Consider the following 16,821-nt stretch of genomic DNA (forward strand, 5'->3'; position numbering starts at 1 on the left):
AGAGAAACAGCAATAGCATAAATGTTATCTAAGAAACTTTTCTAAGAAACTTTTAAAAAAATCATTTGAATCCATTATAGTCAACACCTATACCTTCTTCATGTCCTTTTGATCTCTGTTAGCTTGGAACCAATTCTCAATGTTGATTGATTGTTCATTAAGATAACCAGAGAATACTATCCTCTAAAGCAGGGCTTCTCAACCTGAGCACTACTGACATTTTGGGCCAGATAATTCTATGGTGTTGAGGGCTGTCTTGTGCTGTGTAGTTTGCTTAGCAGCATCGCTGGCTTGTATCCTCTAGATGCCATCCATCTGCAGTTGTGACAAGCAAAAAAGTCTCCAGACATGGCCAAATGTCCCCTGGGGGGCAAAATCACCCCCCAGTTGAGAACTACTGCTCTAAACTGTGAGTGTGAGTTTCAACTGATGTAGTACAGGTTTTACACATAAGCAAACTACTTACAATGTCTGTGAATACTCCAGGCCTCATAAGATTGATCATTTTTGCAACCTGGAAAACATCCACAGCGTTTTCATTCTCCAGTTGCTGGGACAGGGTGGTAAGGGCACATAACATTCCTGCTGAAACTGCTCCATACCTGGGGGAGAAAAAAAAAAGATATGATTTCAGATGTACAGAGGGACCAAATATATTGAAATGAAATTACTGTCATGTATTTTCATAGAAACTAAGTAGACTTTTGACATTTATTCTAAAGACACGAATGAATGAAATGCTGGTGGGGGAGGGATTTGGAAGCTAGCATACAGGTGAGATTTGTTTATGAAAGTGGAATATCCCAGATTGGTTCATTAGACGTTTAGCTTGATATCTAATAGGAAATGAGAGGTTGAAAAGTAGACTTGGGAGAGCTAAAGATGATTTGGTGTTGGTGATGAGTTGGGTGATACAATAGAAAAAACAATAAAGAGAACCTCTTAACTAGACGTTATTGGACAAGCAGCCAGTGATGAAGGGCTCTGAAATTTTTTTTAACAATTCCAAACAGTTAAATTGAACTTACAGAATACGAAAAATTAAAAAATGGAATTATATGGCTCAAAACAGACAATTTCCAAAATTAATTTCATATGAAATAATTATTTTGGCACTGAAGTGGAACTTTCCTAATGAGAGCACTTTCTATGAAATCCTTGGAAAGATAAATGTGGTTCTCTTTACTTCACAAAAAAGTCTTAGAAAGGTAGTAAATTTCCATCAGGCCAGGTTGGCAACTCCACTTTTCACAAGAATCTGTGATGGCACATAGTTTCCACATTAATGATGAGAAAACAGATGGATTAAATGAATTGTTCAAGATGATGTTGCTGGCTGGTGGCAGAAATGAGACTGGAGTTCAGATGCCCTGTGCCCATTGTTTTTTGAGAAACTTAAATGTCATTTCTGAATTGTTACAGAAAATTAAAATATTACATGTTTTATATCTTTAATACAAATAAAACCAAAGTCCACCTTAGCCACACCTGCAACTTTAGAGGTAATCTCTCCAGAGGTAAAAATTATTATACATGTAGATACAGCCTTCCAGATTTAGGTATATCACTACATTTCAGTTCAACTCATTATTTCATCTGCCACATGCATACCAGGTTTACCTTCTAGATGGACATTTAGCTTGTTTGAATTTGTGGACTTTAGCATAGGTACTGAGTAGAAGGGCTAGGGTCACAGGTATGCCCATCTTTAGTTTTAAAGATACTGCCATATTTCTTTCCCAAGTGGTTGTTACCTGTTCGTACTATTCCCAGCATGAGAACACTTGCTTCTCCTCATCATTTTAAACTTGAAACACTTTTGCCAATCTGAAGAGTGGAAGACTGTATCTTACTAGGGTTTTAATTTACATTTCCTTGACTACCAGGGAGGCTGAATGTCTTTTTATGAATACTGACCATCTATATTTCCTCTTCTGAAATTGCCTAATTAACACTTTTCTACTAAGTTTGCCTCTTTCAAATTGATTTATATAGGAGTTATTTTTATAGTGTCTGTAGTACTTGTGAGTTGTTTTCCCCCCGATCTGTTTCTCTTAACATTGTTTGTGGTCATTTTGTTATACGGAAGTACAGTTTAGATGTAATCAACTTGATAAATCTTTTATTTTTGGCTTTTATTGGAATCTTGTTTGAGAATGCTTTCTCTAACCTTGTATTTTAAAGATACTCTCCTACATGTTCTAATTTTACTTTTTTACATTTAATTGTCTAATTCATCTGAGTCTTATTCTTGCTTTGATGTAAGGAAGGGGTCTGATAGTTATGTTTCCATTGGATAACCAGTTGTCCCAGCACTTCTTATTTTACAGTGTGATCTTTTCTCACTGACATCAGCTTCCTTTTTATCATGTACTACATTCTTATATATGCAAGCCTATTTCTGAACTCTATTTTGACCTTTTATTCTGTTTGTCTATTTTTTGTACCTCCCCACATGTATCCCAATTCCTTAATAAGTCTTGATATCTGATAAAGCAAGTTTCTGTAATAGTCTTGGCTGTCTCTACATTTACTTCGCATTGTTTTTAGTGATTCAAACATATAATTTTCCTTTTTTACTGGTACACTTATGTCCAAATAACTCTGACCTTCCACCCAACTCCATCGTGTTTCATAGTAATTTAGAAACCAGATTGTTAACATTTTTTACTGGTACACTTATGTCCAAATAACTCTGACCTTCCACCCGACTCCATCGTGTTTCATAGTAATTTTGAAACCAGATTGTTAAGGAACACAAACATTTTTGTTGGGATTTTGATTAGGTTGCACTGAATATACAGATGGATCTGAGAAAATTACCATCTTTTCAATCTTGAGTTTTTCTCTTCATGAACACGATGTCTTTTCTCCATTTATTCAGGCCTTTTATAGCTTTTAACTAGGTTTTATAGTTTTCTTTATAGTCTTTGCCAATTCCATTTTTGGTTAATTTTTAGGTACTTTAGAATTTGTTACCCCTATTAATGGCCTCCTTTTGTGATAACATTTTCTGTTTGGTTTCACTTCCTGCATGGGAAAGTTACTGATTTTCACATGGCGAAATTGTATCCGGTCAAACAGAAGAACGCTGCTTAAGTTTTAACAGTTTGTGGATTCTCTAGGTAGTCGACCACATCTTTATCTGCCAATAATGCGAATTTTCCCTCTTTTCAAGTTTTGTGCTCCTTCTATCTTCTGCTTTTACTGTGTCGGCTAGCACCTAGACAGGCTTACGTACTAGCACTGAAAGCAAGTATCATGTATCTTAAATGTTCAAGCTTCTAAGTTTTTAATATTAAAATGTTTGCTAATATGCATCTAGTAAATAACAATTATAAAGGTAAAGAGGATGCTTTCTATTTTTACTCTTAAGTGTTTTTTTTGGGGGGGTCATGAATGGGTGTTGTTTTATTGTACGCTTTTCAATATCTATTGATTTTTTTTTTGAAATGTCTCTAAAAATGTCCTGAATTCACTGATAAACTTTTGGTAATATATCAAAAGCTTAACACCAGCTCTACATTACTAGGATAAGTTTTTCATGATGTGTAATTCTTTTAATATACTGGGTTTTATTAGACAGCTTTTTATTGTCATTTTTGCATCGGTGTTCAAATAAGCAAGCTTGGCCTATACATTTCCATTCTGGTGCTAAGCCTTGTTTGTTTAAATCAACATTGCATTAAATATTCTGTGTGTTACTGTTCATATGTAGCCTTGGCCAGGACTTGTGGGCCCTAACATGTGGAAAACTCATTCTTTTATTCAGTTCTTAGTGATCACTAACATGTGTTGTACTTTATGCGCCATGTTCTCTTACAGGTATTTACATGTACTGACTTAGTCCTCACAGTAGCCCTATGGTATGGGTACCAGTATTATCTCCATTTGAGGTTGAATAAATAAGGCACATTCAGGTGAAGTAACTGGCCAAGATCGCACAGTGAGACTAGAGTTTAAAATTGAGCTGATACATGTAAATGGCTCAGAACAGAGATTGGCACACACCACATACCATGTGTTCACTAAATGTTATTTTACTATGCTTATTTCTAGGCTTAAACATTTATTAGTATAGAGTTATAAAGTCTTAAATGCTTATTTTATTTCTTTTAAAATATGTATTATTTTTAGCTTTTTATTATAGAAAATGTTAAACAGACACCAAAGCCTAATAGTACAGTAGCATTCATGTAGTCATCATTCAGTTATAATGATCAACAGCTCATGGCCATTCTCATTTCATTTCTGTTTCTTCTCCAATATATATTGAAGCAAATCTCAGGTGTTTTAGTCATAATTTAGTATCAAACTCTAAAAGATAAGCATTTAAAGAAAACACACTATCGCACCTAAGCAAATTAAGAACTTTCGAATTTTTTTTTTGGTGATGGAGTATCAATCACCCTGTCGCCCAGGCTGGAGTGCAATGGTGCGATCTTGGTTCACTGCAAACTCTGCCTCCCAGGTTCAAACGATTCTCCTGCCTCAGCCTCCCAAGTACTGGGATTACTGGCGCCTGCCACTATGTCCAGCTAATTTTTTTTATTTTTAGTAGAGACCGGGTTTCCCATGTTGGCCAGGCTGGTCTTGAACTCCTGACCTGGTGATCTGCCCGCCTTGGCCTCCCAAAGTGCAGGGATTATAGGTGTGAGTCACTGTGCCCGGCCAATTCTTGAATGTTTTTAATGTAGCTACAGATAAACGGTAGATTTTTTTCCTTCATCATATTTCCAAAACTGTATCTCTTATTAAACTATTTATTGCTTAAATTTTACTATCGCCTTCCAGCCCCCATTTTCATTACTATTTGCTTTTAATTCCTTGTACTTTTTGTTGATTTATCTGGTGCTTTTTCTGGCTTCAGCTGAATGCTTGGTTTGTTTATTTTTAACCTTTCTAATATGTAGAGTTTACACAGGCTGTTTTTTTTTTTTCAAGTACAGTTTGGCTCCATTTCACCAGGTTTTGAAATGCGGTGCCTTCATCATCATTTAGTCTTAGACATTGTGAAATACTTATTTTGGTTACATCTTTGATCCATGAATTATTTATAAGCACTCCTAGATGTAAGGATTTCAGTTTCTAGTTGTTTCTAGTTATAAGGATTTGGGATGTTATTTCACTGGTGGTTTCTAATATAAGTGGGTTGTAATCAATGAATGTGGCCTTGTATGGTATCTGTTTTGGGGGAATGTATTGAAATTCCATTTGTGGCCAATGTATATGAATAAACCATTTGTGTTTGAAGAGACTCTAGGTCTCTCCGTACAGTCTCTCTTGGGTGCAAACTTCTCTATATCACTATTAGATCAGGCTTGTTAACTGTGGTATTCAAATCTCTCTGAATGCTACTGATCAAATGTATCCTGGTTGCTCAGTTTAAGAACTGAATACTTTATTCTGTTTTTAGAAAACCTCAGCTGTTATTTCTTCCTCTTTAACCTGTCTTTTATTGCCCCATGGATAACTTTTTAGACACATTAGAACTTCTGTATGTGGCTTCCATATTCTAGTTTTATTTCAATTCTACACTCCACTAGTATCCTATCTATCTATCTTTTAAGTTTTTAGTTTCATGAATTAATATATTTTCTCATTCTTTGGCCTAATTTGTTCCTATTTCATAATAAATCTTCTTCATTTCATAAAATCTTCCTTTAGATCTCTGAGGATATATTTTAATACCCTATTATGATTGCTCTATTAACTCTGATTTATTGTGGTTTTTGGTTCTTGTTCAGCATGTTGTTTTCCCTCAGATTCTAAATTGTACTGAGTTGACCTTATTTTAGCATAGTATTAAAAAGAAGTCATTTGTACTGATTTTGTTTAGGAGGGGAAGAATTTAACATTTGTTTAATCTGTTCTAGTGAAATGGTTAAACTTAAGAATCCCCCTTTTTTTCTTAGCTCTTTCAAAGCTATGTGTGGCCAGCCAGATAGAAAAGTCAGGTAACATGTATGTTTTTACGGAGTATGCATGCACTCCATGTGAGATTATTCTCACCTTTCCATGGGTTGCCTTGCCTGTATTTAGCAACGCTTAAATAAGCAGTAAAATTAAAGAAGTATTTATACAATATGGCTTAAACATGACAAGAAACTCGCAAGTCAAATCAATCAAATGCACAGATACTTTTAAATATCTTCTGCATACCAAACATAATGACAGAGCAAAGACAAAAAGCAAGGGTATTCTCTTTCAAAAGTTTAGGAACTAAGTGGGATTAAAGAATGTTCATGGCCGGGCGCAGTGGCTCATGCTTGTAATCCCAGCACTTTGGGAGGCTGAGGCGGGCGGATCACGAGGTCAGGAGATAGAGGCCATCCTGGCTAACATGGTGAAACCCCGTCTCTACTAAAAAATACAAAAAATTAGCCGGGCGTGGTGGTGGGCGCCTGTAGTCCCAGCTACTCGGGCAGCTGAGGCAGGAGAATGGCGTGAACCCGGGAGGTGGAGCTTGCAGTGAGCCGAGATTACGCCACTGCACTCCAGCCTGGGTGACAGAGCAAGACTCCATCTCAAAAAAAAAAAAAAAGAATGTTCATCAAGTTTCATGGATTTGCATTTAGAACTACAGGGACTTGGTGCAAAAGTGATATAAGTAATCTATAACCTAGGTAAAATCAGAGTAGTATATAAATTCACTGGCTTTGATATTTTGTTTGCCACTTCCTCTAAGGGGTCCATTAAAAGTAATACTTATTTAACTAGTGAGTTAAGAAAAAAACCCGATTTTTTTCATCTTTCTCTGCCTTTACTTCAAAGATTTTTACAAAAGAAATGAAAGTACTTTAAGTTCCTGAAGTACAGTAATTTTTTTTAAGTGCTCTGTCTATATTCATTTTAAAACACACTGTGGTTCCTTGTATAGTCAGGGTAATACCTGTGGGCATTTAACCATTTTCACTATATTTCATATATTTACTTATAATTATTGTACCTTTTAATACTTTGTTTTTAAAATCATAACCAAGATTGCAATCCGGAGTTATAACCCTGACACTGTGAAGAAATGCAGCTTCCCTTTGAAATCAGTAGGGCAGAAAGGAAAACAAAAAAATTGAAGCTTGAATAAGTATCAATCTTAGGGAAGAATGACAACATGAAAGCCTTCCATAAGGCTCTCAGTGAAAGCGAAAATACTGGAATTAGTTATGATTTGTGGGTGTCTTTGCAGCCTTTGCTATAGAAAACAGTCCATATGCTTTGTGTCACTTAAAGAATATCTCAGCAGTCTTTAGACTCTTCGATCTCAGGGCCAAATTAAAATAAAAAATTATTGAGGACCTCCAAGGGATTTGGGCTGTATATGTCAATATTTACTGTATTAGAAATTAAAACTGAGAAAATGTTAAAATACGATTAGCCCTAAAAGTGACGTTATCACATGTCATGTACTTCTGGAAAACTCTTTTTGATTGTCCACTCATGACAGAATGGGTGTGAATAAGGCAGATAGATAGTATTTTTATATTATTATGCTATCCAGTAGGGTGATAAATGTATCTCCACAGTGATTAATTAAGTATTTGCAAAGGGAACTCTTCTTCAGTCTGTGAGTAAATGGAGTAATTTGGGTGAGGTCTGATCTACAGCTGTCCCATGCTTATGTTCTAAACATCTTCTGTGGGAACACAGGCTGTTTTTAAAATTTAACAGTAATGATGCAGATCAGCCTCTGAGCAGAATAATCTTGAACAGTTGACTATAGAATGCTGAGAATGAAGCAGTTTGTCTTTAAGCTGTGCCTGTCCTCAAATAGAAGCAGTTTACTTTTTGGCTAGGAATTTTATTCTTAGCTCACTTATCTAGAAATGTCATCCACCTGGGACACACTGGAGACCCCCACAACCACCTGCCACCCCCAAAAGTAGGTGTTAAAAAGATCTCTATGAAGACCAAATAGATGTCACAGCATTTGCACACTAAAAGTTCAACTCTCTGCCTCACATATCAAATGCGTGCAGGCCTTCTCTCCAAGCCTGTTCACTCCTGCTTTTGACAGAGCTTAAAAACACTTTGAAAAGAAGAATTTAAGCAGCCAAAATGACTTTGAACAATAAATGAGACAAAAAGCAAGGCTTTCTGGGGACAATTTGTATAGGGGTACATATACTTAATAGTTTGTAAGTCATCACAATTTAAAACACATACCCATTCGTGCAAATACTTATCTAGTACCCACGCTGTCCCAGGCATTGGGTTTCACCCGGTGGAGACTGGGATGAATAAATTACCATTGCTGGCCTCAGCAATGTGAGAGTGACAGTCATGTACACAAATAATTATGGTGTGATATGATAAGCAGGAATGACATTTATCTGGTATGGATGTCATGTTAATGATTTTGCTTAGCACCTCTGGGATGAATTAGAGTCTCAGATTGACTTTTGAACTGTGTGTTGAATGAAAGGGTGCTCAGAGGAAAGAGGATTTGCAGGGGCAAGGTGGTATGCAGGAAGTACTTCAGTGGCAGATTGGAATGATTGATAGCTGGAAATGTAAACTTTACACTAGATTGTAAAAGATTTTGAAAAGTCTATTGAAAGAATGGATGGCACCAAGAAGACTTGGTGGCCAATTAGACTTGGAGGTGAGGGAGACTCAAAAAGAACTCTGATATTTAAGTTGATGATTGGGGCAGGCAGGGAAGATGAGTTTGGTTTTAGCAGTGCTGAATTTGACGTGTTTGTAGGCCATCAGGAAGTGATGTTTAGAGGTACAGAAAGTAGGTAAGATGGAAACTGAAAAGGAACTGGTGTTCAGAGTATTTCACTAGAGTTAGCAACTGTTTAAAAATTTTAAAGTTTCTCTTCAATAATTTCAATGGAATAAACTTATCCCCTGCAGATACTAGATAAATGAATTAATACATTTCTACTGGTGGCTTTTAAGGCATCTCACCTATATGATATTTGCAGATCTACTGGTTTAGGATTAATTTGCTCTTTTTGTATATAGGCCTAAGAATGAGGCCTGTATACATTTGATTAATTCCGGAGGGGATATATATTCAGCATGTGACATAAAAATCACTAAATAAGACAAATATACTCAAAAGTTGAATAAAGATAAGTGACTCAAACACTTCTGTTTAGTATTTAACTGTTGGTTATTTTTCTTTTCCTCTTTTCTTACCCTAAAATATAAGATTAGGTGCATTACTGACTTCAGGACAAAACACCTCGGAGTACTACCGTAACAGCAAAATCAGTCATGTAACTTGGCAGTAACATTAGAATTTGATGACAAGAGATGATAAGAGCTGGTAAAACCCAGGAATTCTAGAAAATGCCCTAAAACTTTGTGCCGTAACTGCATACCACAAAGTTTTAGTTCAGTAGCAACTCCCCAGTTATTTTGAGGCTGTGCTATTTAAACACTGTTGATGGTTGTCACATTTCCAGTGATCTTAGTGTGCTATTTAATTAATGTTTCAACTGTAATGCTTTTCAAATCTTAATTTTTCACCTTACTAATTAAGAGTCAGGCCAACATTTTGAAAGACTGTAAAATTTTTTGGAAGCAGCTAGTACACATTACTTCAAGTGGGAGAGTACTGTGATTTGGGGTGAAGGTGCTGAGCCCTTGTGTACTTCGTGTTACAGCATTAGTGCAAGGAAAAAAAGACTTCACAATAAGCTTCACTTTCAAATTTATTAATACTTTATGCTACTTGGGTAGCTAGTTGGTAATTTAATGAACATAATGAATGCTGCTGACCAAGAGCTACCTTGGAACTAAAATAAAAATGGGAACGTAAAATTGATTCCATATTGGCTAAAGGTTTGTGAGATTTGAAACGATTCAATTATACAACTGACTTATAGGCCATGAAGTTTGGCTCCAAATATCTATATACAATAAGATATATTTATGACCCTTTCCTTCTTATTAAAGTGGAAAGGTGCTGGACTGGGATACCATTGTGACACTTAGAAGCTCTGAGACCAGGTGCAAGTTATTTTTCTCTTTGAGATTCATATTCTTCATCTTTAAATCCCCAAAGACAGTACTGTAGACTTTAAAACACATCATGAACTTTAAGTATTATCATTAATACTAGTAGTTTATCTCTACTCATCAACTAGGTCATATTTTTAAAGGTTAATTTCCCTAACAAGTGTTTGAAATTCAGTGTAAGGATTTTAAAAAAGTATTTAATTAATGTAAACAGTTACTAATTTACTCATTTGTTACCAACACATAACACCTCTAAATGCATGCAGGTCTACTTCTGTAGGCTAAGATAGAATACTTTCCCCTTTCTAGAACACATACTCTGGAAGAACCTGGAGTCTTGGAAGAGTTTGACATGTTAAAATGTAAGCAGAGCAACACCACTTTGTACATGTCCACATTAGAAATAACATGGAGTTGTCACAAGCTGAGCTTGTAGATAGGTTTTCAAATTCTGGCTTCCTTTTCTACTGCTTTCAACAAGAAATTAAACAAAAAAACTGTCTACAGTTTAAAATTAAGAAACAGATACATACTCATCATGAACAATGGTGGGGCCATCCCTTGTTAAGGCCTCTTCCTTGATGACGTTGATAAGTTCAAAGGTACTACTTATGGGGGCATCTGGGTTAGGCCATTTGGGACACTGAAAGTGCCGAACTTCTAAGACATAGTCATCCTGTAACCAATACAACATGGGTCAAATCCCTTCCTTTATTTCACATATCTACAATCTAATGATAGAACTTGCTCCTGAGAAAGCATGTGTTATAGGTAACTCTCAACAATGTTGTGTTAACCAAACCGCAGCTGGAAAGAAGAAAAATACCAGGAAGGTTTTTTTTTTTTTTTTTAAAAAAAGCATGGCTAAGCATAGTGGTTCGTGCCTGTAATTCAGCACTTTGGGAGGCCAAGGTGGGAAGGATTGCTTGAGGCCAGGAGTTCAAGACCCACCTGGGCAACACCGGGAGACCTGTCTCTAAAAAAATAATAAAAAAAATTAACCAGTCATATGGCACGTGCCTGTAGTCTTTGCTATTCGGGAGGCTGATGTGAAAGGATCACTTGAGCCCAGGAGTCTGGGGTTACATTGAGCTTTGATGATGCCATTGTGAGTGAGACCCTGTCTCAAAACAAACAACCAAGTAGGTCATGCTAGTGAAACAATTCATTTGGCTTAGTCAAAAATTTCAAGTGACAATAAATTATTAAAGACCTTATATTCTACTCTATTTTCTTATTTATAAACTTAAAGGAAAACAAGGAAGGGGCTCATCCTTTAAATTACTAATATAAGAGCCCCCCCACCCTTACTCATCCCACAAGAAGGCAGCAAAATATTTACTTAAAAAAACTTAGTATTATCATCTCTGCAACACATTGCAAAGCTTACATTTCTGATGGCAAAGAAAATATTGAGCTCTAGTATATTGTTTTTATAATTAGGTCACCAGACCTATTTGTATGCATGCTGAATCAGAGGAACTGTTACATTTCATCTAGCCAGCTGGAAAAAGCAAATATTTGAAGGAAGAAAAACGGAAAATGTACATTATTTAAAATTAAGTCTTACTCAAATGCCTGAGCCTGGCTTGAGGGTGGTAAATTATTTCATTATTACTTAGAATGATGATCCAGGGTCCAGGTATGGCTATTAATAAGGAACTGAGGTTTAGGTTACCTGTGTAGCTTCAAGGATAAAGTCATGGATGATAATTTGTTCTTCATTAGAGAGGCACAGTCTGTCTTTGCTGATAAGGGTGACGGTAAAGGCCTCACAGTTCATGGATTCTTCTCGACTTGGCCAGTACACAAACTCATCTTCTGCCTTTGGGATCCAAAAAAAAAAAAGCCTCTGCAGTTCTGTCAAGGGCTTATTTTCTATTTCTTGCATACTAATTTCTCAAGCCATCTTTTAAACTGAATTCATAGAGTTATATGTTCCCATGGAATTACACCAAGTTGAATGGTTATTGTATTCTATTGTAAAATATATTTTGATAATCATTTTCTAGCATCTCTCACCTGTTAGTGTAGCAACCTGAAACACTCCCACTATAGGGGACTTATTACAGTTGAGAAGTATTCTGTAATGTTGACATAGTAAAAAAGGAAGCAGGATCTAGGTCAGTTAATTTTGTTATTTCACAATTGCTTAAGCAATCAAGACATGCTAATTATTTCCTATGGATTACGTTAATAATTCTGTAGTTGAAATGCATTTTGCAAAGGACTTTCATAAACATTGTAAGTCTTCTTGTATATTTTTAGTATGACGTTGGATACATACAGATAGTAAAAGGGTTACTATAGTTAGGAGCAAATTAACATACCCATCATCTCACTTTCGTTTTTGTGGCAGGAACAGCTAAAATGTACTCAATATTGGCATGATTCCCAAATACAGTGCAATTTTATTACCTGTAGTCCTCATGTTGGATATGAGATCTCTAAACTTGTTCTTCCTCATCTGTTGTTTTGTATCCTCTTGATTTATTTTACATCTTCCCATTTCCTCCCTACCCCACAATTTCTTTATCCATTTATCTGTTGATGGAAACTTAGGTTGTTTCCATATCTTGGCGATTGCTAATAATGCTGCAATGAACAGGGGAGTGCAAATATCTTTACGAGGTGTTGATTTCACTTCCTTTGGGTATATGCCCACAAGAAGGACTGCTGGGTCTTATGGTAGTTCTATTTTTAATTTATTTAGAAACCTCCAGACAGTTTTCCATCATGGCTCTACCAGTCTACATTCCCACCAACAGTGTGTGAGAGTTTTCTTTTCTTTGTTACCCTCACCAGCATTTGCTATCTTTTGATTGTTTTTAATAGCTATCCTAATGGGTGTGGGGTATTTTGACTTGCATTTCCCTGAAAATTAATGAGATTGAGCATCTTTTCATATACCTTTTGGCCATCTTTATGTCTTCCTTGGAGAAATGTCTATTCAGGTCTTTTGCCCATTTTTAAATCAGGTATTTCATGATTCTACTATTGAGTTGTATGAGTTCTGTACAAATTTTGTATATTAACCCTGAGGAGATTTTTTATCACCTGTCTTTACAGATGAGGACACAAGGCCTTGGGGAGGGGGGTCCATAAATTATCTAAAGTCACACTGCTAATAAATGGTTAGGGATAGAACTTTTCTGGAAGATTGTGTGTGAGTAAGTAGGTTGGCTGTATGTACAAGGCAGTTTTAAAAGAAATCTGTCAATGTTATATTTCAAGAGGGGATAACATAGAAAGTCTTTCAGCCTTGAATCAGGCAAGCTTTAAATGTTCATCCATTTTAAGATTAAAAATAGATATGCAGGCTTGGTACTTGAATTCTATCCCTAAAAACTATGGATGCCTAAGAGAAAGTTAATTGTTGCATAGGTTGGAGACTGTGAGAAATATGATTATGATGTACACCACGTATCCTAATCAGCTCCAGTGGCAAACTGTAGTTTTCCTGTAGTATATAGGTTTCTATGGGCATTTTCCTGAGGATGCCTAGCTACTATCATTGAAGTCAGAAATAATTCTGAATAATGTTCAAAACAAAGAAGGCCTTGTTTAATCTTACATTGTTGCATTAGAAATGAGCCAACGTCCAATGAGACTTATCACCCTTTCAAGTTTCAATATAGCTTATTGCCAAGTACATTTTTATTTTTAAAGCTCAGCATAAGGGGAAACAGATTAGCAACTGGGTTTAGTCTATACAAAAGAAGTCTGTAACTGTCGTGGGTTTTGTCCAAGGACACAGATATTAAAGACATAAGGTAATGAACAGGGCATCTAAATGTAACAAATATGCACAGATTAAGCATAGGATTTATGATGTGATCCTGGGTAAATTAATCTGAACCTTAATTTCCATATCTGAAAAGTGAGAATAAAAACTACTTACCTTAAAGAAATACTATGATGATAACATGAATAGTAAATTAACTAGCTTAAAGGCTACCAAAGGGATTTGAGTTATGGTAGAAGAAAGGTAGAAAAATGGTTCATCTTGAAAGTCTAAGAAAAATAAATGCTACTTCTTAATTTAGCAGGCACACTGGTCTCATGACTGTTTTGCTTACAAGTATATTTATAGGTCAAAGATATCTGGGCATCTATATCAGTACTTTGTGAGTTAGGAAGCAGTGACTTTTGGGCTCCTTACAGAATTATGACTTGGTAAAGGTATAGCAGTAATAATACAACAAACAAAAAGAACTCAGAGATATCAATCTTTAGGAAAAACTGTGCAATGATGAAACTCTCCATCTCAGAACTGAGAGGTCAGTTATATATGATTCTAATCTAGCCTTCCGAGGCCTCAGAGAGACACTGAGATGCCATGTTCTTATATCCTCAGTGTCTGCAGAACATGTATCCACTTATTTCGTCCAGTCTCCCTCCAGCCTTCCCATACAAATGAGCTGCTGGATAGATGCTTTATGGTGATTGCCCTCTGTTAAGTGACAATAACAAAATACTGATTCATCCAACAAATGAACGTTTTAACAACCCTAAGTGCCTCCAATTTCCACATGCCAAACAGAGTAGACCCTATTGCCAGCTAATTTGAAAATTTACACTCCAGCTTTTAGTTTTAAGATTCTCAACTTTGTTGCCATTCCATCATACAGAAGCAGTCTTGGTATCCTGAAGCTGGAGCAAAATGCGACAAAGTGAAGAAGTTCCTACTGACTGGGCACACAGTCAAATGCATGTCACCAAGACTGGGGGTTCAGTCACATGCTGTTCTTCCTTGATTAAAAAACTCATTAATCTGACTATCATAAAGGCAGATCCTCATTGTTTTTTGTTTTTACCTTATGGGTTCACATGTCCACATAGTAACTTTTATAGACCCAGCTAATTCTGAAACTTAAGTATCCACAAGATCTAAGCAGAAACATTTAAGTCTGTTTTATAAACTTGCTCACGCTTCTGTATAGTTTAGAGACTGAAATAGAGAAGGACTAAGGGAGGGGAAAGTAGTAGCAGCTTAGTCCTAAAGACCTTTAACTGGGAACAAAATAGCCTAGCCCTGCAGTAGATCTGACTTGCCTATGGAATGGGAAAAAAAAATTCATTACTAGTACTTTTGACACAATATTTTGGGGTAGGACATACAGTAAAATGATTATATATGAAGCATGGTCTCTGGAGACAGATGACTCAGGTTGAAATCCTGGCTCCAGTTACTTGTGTGTGCTCTTGAGCAAGTTTGTTCCTTCAGTTTTCTCAGCTATTACGTAAGATAATAATAGTATGTATGTCTTAAAATTGTTGAGGATTAAACAAGTTAATGCATGTAAACACAGTTACATACTCAGTACTTGTAAGCTACAATTATTTACTTTTCAAAAGTGACATACAGCAGGTAAGAGGTTGGTGTAGTCATATATTAAAGAGGTTACTAAAAACATTTTCAAAACCTTCTACCACACTGCCACCGACAGTACAATTGAAGGGTGATATCAATAGCATCAGAGACTCAAGTAATGGAACTGATAGGGACAGTACTGTGAGACTATGAAAGGAATCTCCATAGACTTCAAGATGAGAATTTTAAAATTTTAAATTCCCTCCCTAGCATATATGGATACTATAGCCCTATGGCAAAGTATCAAAGTAATTTATGCTTGTAGCCTCATGGGCTCATTAATATATAGCAGATGTGCTTTACTTACCAAGCTCTGGTTGTCTGGCAGCATGACAATGATCTGTGCGTTATGATCCCAAATCATTCGCCAGAAATCTTTCGTAGTATGTGGCAGAGGATGCTGAGTTATAATAAATTCATTGCTCCTATAATAGCCCTTCAGTTGGGAAGAGAAAAAAAATCAGTGAATATGAGTGTTTTATTCTAACTTTGTGGTAGTAAAATATATTCATGAAATAAGATAGCATTGTTTTGACTACACTAAAATAATTGAGAAAGGCATTCAGTACATTTGGCTAATTTTTAGATGTACTTCTGCTAGCACTGTCTAGACAATTTTCTCTCCATGTGCAGTTCACTTCTAGTTATCCCTCCTGTTTTCACTTAACGGAAATTTCAACATTTATTCAAAGACTAGATGTGTGAAATTAACAATAAAATTAATTCCTTAAGAAGCATTCTGCTTAATTTAAGCATTTTTGTACCACCACTGATTAGGTATCTTTTGTTAAAAGTTTCAAGATACTCTATACTTTTCATATTACACATTGAGAAATTATTTCAAAAATGACATCAGTCACACAGGTGGTATCTGCTCTTTAACACCTTTCAGTTTAGTTGACTTTATTTATAATTAACTGTTGACTCTCACCATGATATAAGAAGCATTAATGTAATCTGTTCCTTTCATTCCAGGCAATGGTGCAAGACCCACTCGAGCACGCTCAGCTATCATATGGAAAAAACAAAAACACCACATTTGCCTTATTATACACACAGAACCAACAGCTCTTTCTGAGATTTGCTTGATGAATAACATATCCTCCTGGCTTCCCTTTCTAAGACTTATCTATATTTTTAAACAAGCTAAAGTGTTATCAGCTGAGGCAGAATGTAAAATGAAATTTTGCTGCACATACCCAGAAGGACACAGGCATTGTAGGAATACAGTTTTACTGTGGGAGAGATTTTTACAGCAGATCAATAACAGAATACTTTATATGGACACAACAGAGGATTTTAGATAACTTTTGATTCTAGTTTGTTATTCCTGCAATTATACCAACATATACTTTGCCCTTTTACCAACCCGTTTCTCCATGTCTTTCTGCCCATGATGGTCTTAGAAAAGAGTGGCCTTTTTCATTAGAGATAAATCTCCCCAATGATCACCCATGTCTATGCCTACAGCACAC

The 16,821-nt window shown here is 35.9% G+C and overlaps 1 protein-coding gene and 1 long non-coding RNA gene across 3 annotated transcripts in view; one reads left to right on the forward strand and one right to left on the reverse strand.

Moving 5' to 3' along the window:
* LOC105738821 overlaps nucleotides 1-16,821 on the forward strand; it is a 40,282-nt gene that overhangs the window by 1,751 nt on the left and 21,710 nt on the right. The gene's annotated exons all lie outside the window — the stretch shown is intronic.
* The window catches only part of PTPRG (protein tyrosine phosphatase receptor type G), a 743,963-nt gene that overhangs the window by 1,239 nt on the left and 725,903 nt on the right, over nucleotides 1-16,821 (reverse strand). For both annotated transcript variants that reach the window (XM_003273634.3, XM_003273635.3), the window contains 5 exons: nucleotides 16,278-16,354; nucleotides 15,654-15,782; nucleotides 11,651-11,797; nucleotides 10,506-10,648; nucleotides 467-602 (listed from right to left, as the gene is read on the reverse strand). In XM_003273634.3, coding sequence (XP_003273682.1) covers nucleotides 467-602; nucleotides 10,506-10,648; nucleotides 11,651-11,797; nucleotides 15,654-15,782; nucleotides 16,278-16,354 — 632 coding nt within the window. The remainder of the gene's footprint in view (nucleotides 1-466; nucleotides 603-10,505; nucleotides 10,649-11,650; nucleotides 11,798-15,653; nucleotides 15,783-16,277; nucleotides 16,355-16,821) is intronic.

Source organism: Nomascus leucogenys, chromosome 21 (genome assembly GCF_006542625.1).
Source record: "Nomascus leucogenys isolate Asia chromosome 21, Asia_NLE_v1, whole genome shotgun sequence".
Lineage (NCBI taxonomy): Eukaryota > Metazoa > Chordata > Mammalia > Primates > Hylobatidae > Nomascus > Nomascus leucogenys.